The sequence below is a fragment of the Leopardus geoffroyi genome, chromosome E3 (genome assembly GCF_018350155.1).
Source record: "Leopardus geoffroyi isolate Oge1 chromosome E3, O.geoffroyi_Oge1_pat1.0, whole genome shotgun sequence".
Classification (NCBI taxonomy): domain Eukaryota; kingdom Metazoa; phylum Chordata; class Mammalia; order Carnivora; family Felidae; genus Leopardus; species Leopardus geoffroyi.
Genome location: NC_059340.1, coordinates 4,932,571 through 4,945,907, shown reverse-complemented (window position 1 = coordinate 4,945,907; position 13,337 = coordinate 4,932,571). Strand labels below are relative to the sequence as shown.

General features: G+C 48.5%; 1 protein-coding gene and 1 long non-coding RNA gene across 3 annotated transcripts in view; one reads left to right on the top strand and one right to left on the bottom strand.

Annotated features, from left to right (window-relative positions):
- Positions 1-13,337, bottom strand: part of CYTH3 (cytohesin 3) — a 101,497-nt gene that overhangs the window by 63,449 nt on the left and 24,711 nt on the right. The window contains exon 1 of one of the 2 annotated variants that reach the window (XM_045461014.1): positions 11,587-11,722. The exons of the other annotated variant lie outside the window; for it this stretch is intronic. Coding sequence (XP_045316970.1) covers positions 11,587-11,707 — 121 coding nt within the window. The 5' untranslated portion in view covers positions 11,708-11,722. Of the gene's footprint in view, positions 1-11,586; positions 11,723-13,337 lie in introns of those variants that run through there. 2 annotated transcript variants of the gene reach the window in all.
- Positions 8,613-9,656, top strand: LOC123589232. The gene is made up of 2 exons (XR_006708225.1): positions 8,613-9,045; positions 9,292-9,656. It is a non-coding gene; the product is annotated as an uncharacterized LOC123589232 (long non-coding RNA).

Below are 13,337 nucleotides of genomic sequence, written 5' to 3'. Positions count from 1 at the left end.
CAATCACTAACTGCCTGGAAAAGTAGAAATTGTTACAAAACACAAAGCAGATAGGAACAGAGCAAAGGAGAAACACGTGAGGAAACACTGCTGTAAAGTTAGCGTCTTAAAGGAGTCCTAAACCTGGAGTCAGTGGATACACTATGTGCAAATGGTTTAAAAATAAAAAGTCAAACAGGACAGAAAGGCTCCTAATGAAAAACACATGACCATCTGAGTAGATGGGAAAATAGCATTTGATAAAATTCAGCAGCCTCTTCTTATTTAAAAAAAAAAAAAATCCAGTAAACTAAGCAAAGAAGCTTTCTGAACCTCACTGAAGGATCTCTGGCAGAAAGGGCCGACAACCATCAGACCTGGAAGCACTCCCACTCAAGACGGGACCAGTGAGGATGCCCCCCATCACGGGTCCCGTTCAATGCAAGAAGCTTGGCACGTTTTCCAAGCCCGGGGAGAATCTGGGTTGGGGCTCTGGTTTAGGAAACCGAAGGGAAGCATTTACATCAGCCAGGCTTGTAATAATAAGCGGACCTGTATTCCTCCACCCAAATGGGCCGTCAAATTCTTCGCAGATCTAAGTCAACAAGAGCCTGCGAACTTCACTGAAAATATCCCGCGGAATTTCAATACAATTCCTCAAGCAGAAAATCCCAGAATGAATGCAAACTAGTAACCTTACCGGACCTCAGGTGACGCCAAGCACACAAGCTCTACCTAACTTTCTAGAGAATGCTTCAAGAGCACCGCTCTGTGCTCTGGGCACGTTTCTCTAATCACGAACGCGTGGAAGGCGGGGGAGATTCCTGCAACCAACAGATACCTGCTCGGGTCCATCCTGACTGAGGTTCTCCTGTGTACAAACTTTGTTAGTAATGAATGTGAAAATGTGAATGTGAAATAATGAAGCTTTCCCTCACATGGGGTCCCTCCTCAAACGTTCAACTCTGCTGACACGAGGCCCCCGAAAGCGCGGTCCAAGAAACTGTCTTCTGGATCCCCCACGTCTGCCTGTGATCTCAACCATGGCCGACCACCTTCTCTCCAGTTGCAAAGAGGCACGTGGAGGACCGCAGGCCACACAGCACATTCATGAGGGAAAAGAGTGTGTCCCTGGCTTGGGGGGACACTTCCCTTTTTATTATACGTTTGCTTTAAAGCTTCTATTTTTCCATATCCGTGGACCAGAAGAACATACTCAATGTGCCCTCTAGCCAGGCTCTGTTCAAAACACTTGGCTCCCAATATGGGGTATTTTGGAGGGAGGGAAGGGGTTGGAAAGAAGTCTTTGTAAGAAAAGAATCAAGTTCTCAAGTTCATGTGGGAGGGTAAGATTCAGGGGTCAGGCCACACTCAAAGAGCTAGGCTGGTAGCAAAGAGGTCCCCCCACCCCCACCCCCACCAGATGACCTTAAAAATAAAAAATGAACGGTTTTAAAGCAAGTGGAGGAGGCGGGAGAACTTCTTGTCTGCAACCAAACTATGCTCAACTTTAACATTTAGCTTTTGGAAATCCGGGCTGTTTCCCTCTGAGAAGTGCCCTCCCACCACCATCCAGATCCACAAAAGGATTCCCTCACCCCCGAGAACACTCTATTTTTGAAAATGTAAAATGCACCCTTTCCTTTACAGGAGACTTCCTCTTCCACTCTGTCGTATCTTCTTCTTGCCCTTTATTCCTTCGATGGGAGAAGTACCTAATTTTGTGAGACATCTTCACTGGTAACTGGTGAGGCCCTGAGGACACAGTGACAGGAAAACGGTGCCAAGCGAGCCCCTGCACTCTGAAGGCTCCTGGAGCACGCACACACAGGACACAGAGGGCCACTGTCTACGCACACATCAACCACACGTTGTCAGAGCAGAGTAACAGATGTTTAACAGCTGTCCAGCAACAGAGTAAAAGAGGAACAGAAGGTAAAACCTGAATTAGCCAAGGAAAGTGTAGGGAAACCCAAGAAGGAAATACAGTCATTAAAGTCAGGAAGAGCACCCAACTACCCTGCCTTGCTTCTCCCGTGCGCCAGGATCCACAGCCAAATACATAAAAGCAGTTACATCTGAATTTTCTATGTGGTCCAAACAATGATACAACATTTCTACTTTTAAAATGCAGTGTTGCCGTGGGGGTGGAGGGCGCTGGGTGGCTCAGTCGGCTAACGGCTCAGGTTACACTCTCACTGTTGGTGAGTTCAAGCTCCTCATGGGGCTCCTTCCTGACAGCGCAGACCCTGCTTGGGATTCTCTCTCCCTCTTCCTCTGTGCGCATGCGCGCTCTCTAAATAAACAAACTTAAAAAAAAACAAAATAAAGATAAAACACAGTGTCGCCAAGGAAGACCCCCAGAACAGCCAACTGTGGGTCCATGGCCCAACTCCACCCTTGTAAGCCTTGTACAAACTATTTAATCTAGTTAAGCCTCAGTTTCTCACCTGAACCACGGGGGTTCATGGTGTGTACCTCAAGGATTCTTTTAAGAGTTACAAATGAGCTAATGTTCCAAATGCAAAGCGCCTAGTGCAACATTTGGCACATAGGAAAGGATTAGCAACTGGGAACTAGGAGCGCTGTTGCCGCTGTTATTGCTATTACAAGGAATTACTATTAACATCCTTCACCTAGAAACTCACAAGGAGAAGTTTTTCCTTCTTAAAGGGGAGCCTCAGGCACTGAAAGCTAAAAATACCCATTGTACCCAGGGGGTTAGGAATGACCTTTTGGGGGGGTCTCTTTGGATCCATGGAGAGAATCCAATGACTTAGGCAAACAGACCCCCCCACACACCCAAACAAAGAGATAGAACTAGTCAAAAATAAGAACTTGGAACCCCAATTCCCCCTCTACTCCATTAGCCACCGGAGTGAAGGAAAGCTGTGTGTCTGGGAGGACAGAAGTCACGACAGAAAGACGGCTCCTCACACACAGTGCAATTTCCACAGCAGAAGTGTGATGGCCACAAGGCGTGCACGGCCACTCAGCGCCCACGTGTGGAAACGGAAAGGGTGCGAACATACAGAATCCTGTTTGTGTTTTGAAAAATGTACATATTCACTCACAGAAAAGCCAAGTTTCACAAACCAAAATGGGACACAGGTGGAATTATAGGTGATTTTAACTCTACTCTTTGTCATTTTCTAAAAAATGTTAAAGCCTTTATTTTTTCAATCAGGTAAAAAAAAAAAAGAACAAAAACAAAAACAACCCACACGTCTACTCCCACCTAGAACTAAACGATGACTCTGGCTACACAGTCATCGCCCACCATGTCACGGCTCCATCACCTGCTTCCCTCACAGACGTCCTGGCAGGGTCTCCACGCTCCCCTGCAGGGGCCCGCGCCTCCTTGGGGTCCTGTACGCCTGCCCCCCTGCCAACTGTACCAACCACACCCTGGACGTGCTTTCATTTACCAAATACGCTGAAGACCTGCTCGGTCGCAGGCTCGGTGCTCCACAGCAGGGGCGACGCGTGGTGAATGAATAAACCAGAAAGCTCTGCCCAGCTTAAGCCTTCCGTCCAGTAAAATGGAAAGACCGCATTTCCATATACACACGGTTGTTAGTACAAAACACCCCAGAAGTTCTACGAGGGGAAAGAGAGAGTAACAGAGAACTCAGACTGAGGGTTTGGGAAGGCTAATAAGGAGGCAACACTCGGGGCGCCTGGGTGGCTCAGTCGGTTGAGCGTCCGACTTCGGCTCAGGTCATGATCTCACAGTCTGTGGGTTCGAGCCCCGCGTCAGGCTCTATGCTGACAGCTCAGAGCCTGGAGCCTGTTTCCAATCCTGTGTCTCCCTCTCTCTCTGCCCCTCCCCCAGTCTCACTTTGTCTCACTCTGTCTCTCAAAAATAAATGTTTTTTAAAAAATTAAAAAAAAAAAAAAGGAGGCAGCACTCAAGTGGACACCCAGAGGCTGAGGAGGAGGGGTCAGGGAGATGGGGCATCCAGGCGCAGGGAACAGGATGAACCCCAAGACCCAGAGCTCTGCAGGAAGTCAGACACCTGCTCACAGCTCACGCGACGTCCCGACAGCGTCTGTCAGGGAGAGGAGCCCAGCGTGGTCTCCCAAGGAGCTTCATGCAGACGGCCTCTGCAAGCCCCAAAGCAAGGCTTGCTCAGATACCTGGAGCAGACCCATCGCTCAGGTAGTCACTCATTCACATTAACCATGCTCTCGACACCTGTGTTTCGAATCGGCACGCACCTTTATCAATTTCAGTAAGAAATACAGCTGCCAAACACAGGTGGTCCTCGAGTGCACACTACTGCACTCTCAAAGAACTGGTCACAGGTACAAGAACACCAGAAATTAACAGGACCGTCTCACTTTCTCCCAAGCGTGGAGCCCACTTCTAACTGGAAAACTGCCACGTGATCAAACCAAGAAGGAGGAGCTCACAGGACAGTTTAAGGGCATAGGGATCCTGGCCTGAGGCCCCCATCTCGCCATATGGATGGCGGCTGAGGGACAACCTAAACCACGCTGAGCACATGGCCTGGCCGGGCCTGTGGCTCCAACTGCCCAGCTTCCTTCGGCTGCGGTCAGTTCTCTGGCTCTCCAGAGGTCCAGACGTCTGTGACTTCCCCTGTATCTTTCCAATGATGTCCTTATGCGCTTAAACCAGCTACTCACTTGCGGTGATTTGGAACCAAAACCCCCAAGTGGTGGGTCTGCTTCCGGGTGTCAACCGTCAGCTGCGGGGTCCGGCCCTCCCGACCCCCTGCCTACCTCCCTGCCACACTACATCTCCGGCCACTCGAGGCCCATGTCCCAGGGTCTCTCCCTTCCCTAGTCCATTCTGTCTCAGTCTCCTGGTACCTCACCCAGGAATCCTCCTCCTTCCAAACTCCCTTAAATATTACTGCTCCCTGAAATCCTCTTTCCTCACCCTCCACTGCTCTTGGTTATCCCCACGCCGTGACTATCTCATTCGTCTCCTAGCTGCCGACTCCTCTGGTATATCCAACTGCCCACCGGACGCCTTCACCAGATGATGCATGGATACATCAACAGGTCCAGAAATTAACCCATCCTCTTATCCCCTACACATTGTTCAACTGCATGCCTCGATTCAAGCCTTGCTAATAAACCGCATTAGACACGCTGCAGACTTGCTTTGACTTATCCCCAAGAGGTCACCAAATCCTACCAATTCTGCCTCAGTAACGAGTTTGTTCTAATGCAGTGTGCCCACCTCTACATCTGTAGCCCGGGCTTCCACCCTAGGTCAAAACCTTGTCAGTAATCCAGCCTTTATACTACAGAGTTATCTTTCTCCATCACAGGGCCGACAAAGTCACCTCCCTGAGCACAGAGCCCCAGGCAGCAACCTTTGTCAGGTGCAGCAGGAACCTGGTGAGGCAGCACGCACGCACGTGTTCTAGAGGCCACCGAGATCTGGTAACAGGGAGGGTTCTGGGAGCCAGCCCTCTGGTAGCTAGGCAACTATCAGGCCTGTAGGAACCCAGGGCCCTGGGGAAAAAAAAACAAAAAAACAAAAAAACTCAAGTATGTTCCAGGTTCTGGCCGAGGGTTGCCTTCCTAATAACTCAAAACCCACTTGTCAAACGTGCATCTGGGCCGAGAAGTCTCTAGGAAGGGAGACAGATCCTCATTCTTTCCTGGTGGAAGTTCAAGGGAACCTTGGTCCCCAACCGAGGTCTGCTGGCAAGCAAGGATGCCAAAAGCCCCCAGGAGGATGTCACCACAGGTGACTCAGGCTCCACATGGAGGCCCGGATGCTCGAGGCAAGGGCTGGTTTTCCGCACAGCTTGTACGGAAGACTGGAAGCCCCTGGGGACCCAGGGAGCATGCCAGGTGGGTGTGCTTAGGGAAGAACAACGGAGAACGAGAGTGCTGACCAACAGAGCTGTAACTCTCTGTTCTCATAGCACGGGGCCGAATCCCACTAACCCTTGTGATTTCAGGAATCCTTGGAGTTCTCCGGGGCAATTCCTAGCTAACAAAGAGTCATCCTGAAACAGAGAGCGGACTTCTTAATAATCAGGAATGAGAGGGCTGGCAGGATTGGTTGAAAAACGAGGGACGTGGCCCAAGCCGGTGAGGAAGGTCGCCCCATTATCCATGGTTCTTCACCACTTACTCAGAAAAGACCGAGAGCCTCAGACGCATCATTCAATCATCTCTCATCACATCCTTGGTGAGCTTTCCAACTGGCTCTCCCACCAAACCAGCAGCCACACCGAATGCTCGCTCCCTGAGTACATCACGCTTCTCCACCACGAGTGTGTCCCCTCCCCACCTGCGGACAACCTCTCACGCTTTACGGCTCCATCACCGCTTGTCCCACGACGTGTGCCCTGATACGGGTCAGAACGGTGTCTTCCTACGGACTTCAGCGTCACCCGCTCTCTGCTTGACAACGGCCTTGCACTTGCCCCCGCCCCTCGTCTCACGAGCTATTTCCATCTTCCCCACTACGTTGCTGGAGAGCCACCGTGGGTCATTCCCTAGGTCTCAGAAACCCACCACGGGCTCTTTCTTACACGTGGTAGTCACTTCACAGGCACTACTTTGAAACAAAAAAATAAAACGCCATGTGTCAGGAACACAGTAACACAAGAGCTGGTGGCTAATTTACACAGCGTCTTCATCTCAGGAAATCCAGTACGGCCACCAGGCAGACCAGCCCCAATGGGGCATGAAGCTTCCTGCTTTTTTCTCTCCACCCCTCTGTACCACCAAAAATAAAGCCTCGCATTAAGGAAAACGAGTAAAGGTCGGGACGTACAAATCTACCACGGTTTAAAGCAATTTTGAGATGTCTGTATAGACAGGATTTGCTGTCGCTTAAAAACCAGACCTGCCCAGCCAGCTGAGGATATCCCTCCACAGGCGAAAATGCCTCCAAGACTAAGAGCCTCAGCGAACCTGACTTCCTGGTACTTTTTGGTGGGGGGAGTGGGGAGGAAGGTTTCAGGCCAGCGGGCCAGTTTAACTTTCTTTTTTCAACTAAATACTCTAGGATTACCTCCTAAGCATGAATCCTAAGCTTTGGAATCTTAAACTATGCCACGCCGACACAGACAGGGGTTGAGAAATTCTGGAGATTACATTAATGGCACATAACCATTTCTTCGGATTAACTTGCAGCCTCCGTTCTTCTGACAGTGGTACGACCACCAGCTACTGGGCGTGGCACCAAAGAGGACACTGAAACCGAACTCCCCCACTACCGTTCAAAAAAGATGACTCTCTAGGGGCACCTGGGTGGCTCGGTCGGTTAAGCATCCGACTCCTGATGTCGGCTCAGGTCATGATCGCACGGTTCATGAGTTCAAGCCCCATGTCAGGCTCTGCGCTAGCTTAGGATTCTCTCTCCCTCTCTCCGCCCTTCCCCCACTGGCTGCCCCCTCTCCCTCTAACATTTAAAAGAAACTTTTTAATAAAAAATTTTGAATAAATAAATAAGAAGATTCTCTTTAACACAAACAAAGCTTCATACAAAAGACAAGTTAATCAAAACAGTTGCCTCAAGGTCAGTAGTCGAAAAGCCAGGACCAGCTTCTGACTACTCTGAGGAGGGGGGAGGGGACACAGGACGACATGTTTCTTTGCTCAACAGCGCAGAGCAGGCTTGTGTGCAAGCGGAGGAACACTGAGTGAGAAGCGGCTCAGAAAACTGATCCGAGGAGCCACGGGTGGCACAGGAGCCGCAGGGCCAGCACCCTCCGGTTCCCTTCAGGGAGTGCGGCCTCCACAACCCGCCCCCGGCCCCCCCCACCCCCCACCCCAGGGCAGAGGCTGCAGCTGGGTGGCCTGCCCGGGGGCTGGAGGCACAGGTGGGGCCAGATCCCGCAAGCAGGGCTGCAGGCGCAGTGTGAACTCCAAACGGGCTTCCTTCAAGGACAGCCCACGCCACAACCCCACGAATGAGGCTCCGGAAGCAGCCTTGGTCGAGGCCGGTAGCCAGAAGCAGCACCCACCTCTCGGCGACCTTGTTCTCTGGTTTCCACTGGAAACACGGTTTTTATTCCCACAGGAGTTCCTGCCACTTAGGAAGTTCCACTTCTGTGTTCTACGCAGGAGCCTGACCACTTACAAACGTAACTCACTTTCTTCCTATACAGTCTCCAGACTCAGCCAACCTCCAGGGACAGCAAGAGTAGCCAACCTGAGAGAGAAGGACTTAGCACCCCCCCGCCCCCATGTTGGTCCTCTGTTGCTAGAACACGGGCCTGCCCGTCGGTCTGGCTGAGATGTTAGCAGTGAGGACCGAGTCAGTTGGGGGCCGACACACCAGGGTTCTCATGCTAACAGAAGAAAATACATCTGAAACATCCGATACAGACCTTATACTTTGTCAAATCCCCTCATTCAAACCTAGGAACACGTCTGCTGAACCTGTTCCCACCAGAATAACAAGAGGCCGCTCATCTGTGAAGACTCGGTTGCTTCCTTTTTAAATGAATTGCTTTTTACGTTCATTTCCATGAAAACCGCGCGGTGAATCTTCAAATCTACTTAATTGCTTCATCTGTAACCCAAAGAACAACCCTCAGGCTCCCGTTCAAACCTCATTCCACCTTTCAGGTGGCTGTTCAAACAATTTCCACTGAAGAAATTCTTCTCTTTCAAAAAGAAGAAAAGGACTGAGGGGGGAAAATTGAAGGGCTGAAGAGAAATGACTGCTAACAACGCGACAAAGTTCCGTAAAGACTAATGAAGATAGCATGCTCAGCAAGGAAATTCGAACTAAAGCATGGGGAAGAGCACACTGGGTAAGCCCAAGAGCAGTTAAGAAGAAAGTGCTTTCGTGACACGATTCTGTGGGACACTCTAATGATGGACACGTGTCATCATCCATCTGTTCAAACCCACTGAACGTACGACACCAAGACCGAACCCTGGATGTCGACGATGGGCTGTGGGTGATACTGACACGTCACTGCAGGCTCACGGTTTGTAGCAAGGGGACCACTGCCGTGAGGGGTGTCTACACTAGGGGACAGGTGGGGACAGCAAGTAGACAGGAAACCTCTGCACTTTGGGCCCACTCTTGCCATGAACTTAAAAGTGCTCTAAAAAGTAAGGTCTATTGGGGCGCCTGGGTGGCGCAGTCGGTTAAGCGTCCGACTTCAGCCAGGTCACGATCTCACGGTCCGTGAGTTCGAGCCCCGCGTCGGGCTCTGGGCTGATGGCTCAGAGCCTGGAGCCTGTTTCCGATTCTGTGTCTCCCTCTCTCTCTGCCCCTCCCCCGTTCATGCTCTGTCTCTCTCTGTCCCAAAAAGAAATAAAAAAGTTGAGAAAAAAAAAAATTAAAAAAAAAAAAAGGTAAGGTCTATTTAAAAGTGAGGGCAGGGGAACCAGCCCTTCCTCCCTACTCTCCTCTGTGGTCTCTGTCATCAACCACCATCAACCATGGCAACATGTGAAGCTCGCTCCCCTCTCCCCACTGCCCTTTCTTCTTTGATAAACACATATGCTCCCAGTTTAGCCACCATCTTTACTCAATGGCTTCCAAATCCCTATTTTTCCCTGTTATCTCTCTCCTAAGCTCCAAGCCTACATCTCCATATGGAGGGCTCACTAGAATTTCAAAACGATCACTTCCAAAACAGAACTCATGGCTCTCTCCCTTCTCTCTCTCTGCTCCTCTCGGCCCCTCAAAATAAATAAACTTAAAAAAACAAAAAACAGAAGTCACAGGCTAATGCCATTGAGAGACTAAAATCATGAGAATACAGCCTGGAAAGGAGATAAAATTATCACTTGCCAAGGAAATGACAGTATCAGTGGAAAACTCAAGAGAACCAGTTGAAATATCTATGTTTCTGGGGCGCCTGGATGGCTCAGTCAGTTAAGTGTCCAACTTCAGCTCAGGTCATGATCTCCGGGTCTGTGAGTTCAAGCCCTGCATCGGGCTCTGTGCTGACAGCTCAGAGCCTGGAGCCTGCTGTGGATTCTGTCTCCCTCTCTCTCTACCCCTCTCCCACATGTGTGCACACACTCGCACGCTCTCTCTCTCTCTCTCTCAAAAATAAACAAACAAAAAAAAAAAAGAAAAAAGAAAAATCTGTTCCTAAAAACAATAAATCAGGGCACCTAGGTGGCTCAGTCAGTTAAGCGTCCGACTCTTGATATTGGCTCAGGTAGTGATCCTGCTGTCCTGAGATCATGAGTTCGAGCCCCACATTGGGCTCTGCACTGAGCAGAGCCTGTTTGAGATTCTCTCTCCCCCCCTCCCTCTGCACCCCCCCCCAAATAATGAAGTTTAAAAAAATAAATTAGGGGCGCCTGGGTGGCTCAGTCAGTTTGGTGTTGGACTTCGGCTCAGGTCATGATCTCACAGTTTATGAGTTCAAGCCCCGTGTCGGGCTCTGTGCTGACAGTTGGGAGCCTGCTTCAGATTCTATGTCTCCCTCTCTCTCTCTCTCTCTGCCCCTCCCCTGCTCACACTCTCCCCCTCAAAAATAAATAAACATTAAAAAAATTTTTAAATAAAAACAATAAAACAACTTTATAAGCTAGTCCAGGCGCCCCAAATAATTAGTTACATAATAAACGGAAAAGAGTACTTCAATGGCAACAGCAGAAAGACATTAGATATTCATAAATAAATTTAATAGTAAGTGCACAAAAACTTAAGGAAGTGGAAGGAAAACTTGAACATGCCCTTGAACATTAACAGGTTTGATCCAAAGGCATACCATGTTCTTGGATAAAAAGATGCAACATGACAGAGGTCATTCTCCCCAAGGTAATCTATAAATTTAATGCAATCTCAACACACCAGCTGTTTTATTTTCTGTTGGTAGACTAGCAGATTCTAAAGATCCTAAGTTAAAACGAGCAAATAACAGCAGCACCTGGCTGGCTCAGTCAGAGTGTGGGGATCTTGATCTCAGGGTTGTGAGTTTGAGCCCCCACGACACTGGGGGTAGAGATTCCTTAAAAATAAAATCTTAAAACAAAACAAAACAAAACAAAAACGGACAGCCAGGAAAATTCTGAAAAGGAAGAAAAATGTGGGGGATAAGACTAATCCTGATACTAAAATATCATCTGCTGCATAAGGAAAACCGGGAGAGGTACTGGCCTAAAAAGAGAGAGACCAAGGGAACAGGAAAGTAAGACCAGTAAAGGCTCAAATCAGATGGAAATTCAGTATATGATAAAGGCAGCAAGATAAAGATCACCTTTTTAACAAATGGTGTTGAGACGATACAGCCTTTAGGGAAAAAGATACAACTGCATTTATACCTTAACCATACATGAGGATCAACTCCAAATGTCCGGAGATTAACTCTAACACAAAACAGATAACATGGGCAAACTCCTTTATCATCTTGGAATGGGGACGTCCTCCTTAAGCAGGACTCCAAGTTCAGATGCCACCAAAGAACAGAAATGAACGCCTTTGCATAAAAACCTCTTCCTCACAGCAAGACGAAACAAAAACATCAAGCAAACCAAAAAGTCAGAAGCAAAGTCACAAGAGAAACGGCAAATCGGGAGGTAACATTTGCAATCCGTGGGAACTAGTTCCTCTAACTGACCTTCTAGAAGCTGAAAAGACCAAGGGCCCACTAGATAAACTGCCAGATGATGAGAAAAGCTAATGAGAACCTGAGAAGCTCCTTCTGACCCATCGGGCTGAAGGCGGCCAGCATCCGCTCTCAACGAGGCGTGGGGTCCAGCAGTCTCCAGCGTAGCTGGTGGGAGGCAAAAATAAAAAAAAAAAAAACATCTACCAACATTTCAAATTCATTTTCAACATTCAAATTCATTTCGCCCAGGAATACCTCTTCTGAAAACCCCTCTCTCAGATACATTGGCAAATAAGTGGCATATTCCCAAGGCTACTCACTGCAACAGAGTATCAGAGGATCAGAACAACACAAGCGCCCACCAGCAAGGTGTCTGCGGAACAAAGTGGCGCATCCACACAACAGAGTATCAGGCAGCTGCTTAAAGAAAGAGAGAAGACACTGGTCAGAGCGGCTAAAAGGAACAAGTCAGGAAACAACAGATACTAGCGTGGCTGTGGAGAAACGGGAACCCTCTTGCACCGTTGGCGGGAATGCAAACTGGTGCAGCCTCTCTGGAAAACAGTGTGGAGGTTCCTCAAAAAATTAAAAACAGAATTACCCCACGACCCAGCAATAGCACGACTAGGAATTTACCCAAAGGATACAGGAATGCTGATACACAGGGACACACGTACCCTAGTGTTTATGGCAGCACTTTCAACAATAGCCAAATTATGGGAAGAGCCTAAATGTCCATCAACTGATGAATGGATAAAGAAGATGTGATTTATAGATACAATGGAATACTACTTGGCAATGAGAAAGAACGAAATCCTGCCATTTGCAGCAACCTGGATGGAACTGGAAGGTGCCATGCTGAGCGAAATAAGTCAGAGGACAGATACCTTATGTGTTCATTCATATGCGGAACTTGAGAAACTTAACGGAAGAACATGGGGGAGGGGGAGGGGAAAATAGTTACAAACAGAGAGAGAGGGAGGCAAACTATAAGAGACTCTTAAATACAGAGAACTGAGGGTTGATGGGGGAGTGGGGGAGAGGGGAAAGTGGGTGATGGGCATTGAGGATGGGACTTGTTGGGATGAGCACTGAGTGTTGTATGTAAGCAAAGAACCACAGGAATCTACCCCAAAACCCAAGAGCGCACTTTACACACTGTATGTTAGCCAATTTGACAATAAATTATACTAAACAGAAAGAAAGAAAGAAAGAAAGAAAGAAAGAAAGAAAGAAAGAAAGAAAGAAAGAAAGAAAGAGAAAGAAAGAAAAAGAAAAAAAAATCGCAACTGAGGCCACGATTAGCAGGGACAGGTTGGGGGGGGGGAGGGCGGGGAGGATTAAAAAAAAAAAAAAAAAAAAAAAAGGAAGAGCTTTAGGTACCAATAGGTAAGGATTACCAGGAAATTAAATGAAAAAGACAAAGTGTAAGAGAAAGCATCAGTAAGAATTTACATACATACTTTTTTTTCTAGTAACCTCTACCTCCAATGTGGGACTCAAACTCAACCCCAAGACAGTCTCACGCACACTACCGACTGAGGCAGCCAGGCGCCCCTGCGTTTCTTATTATAATTGCACAAACAAACATTGTAGGGACAGACAAGAAGCTCACTTCCAAGAAGCAGGATGGGCAAGAGAATAGCCTCCTGTCTGTTCACACGAGTGCAATAAACAACCTTTCTGCAAAGGAAGGGAGGGAATGCAGCAGGGACACTTCCCTACACGAGCAAAAGCACCCACAGCCCAGGCGTGTTCCCGTTTCCAATAAAGGAGGCCCAAAGGGGGTGAGCTCAAGAACCGAGCGAGAAGCTTCCATCGACAGTAATT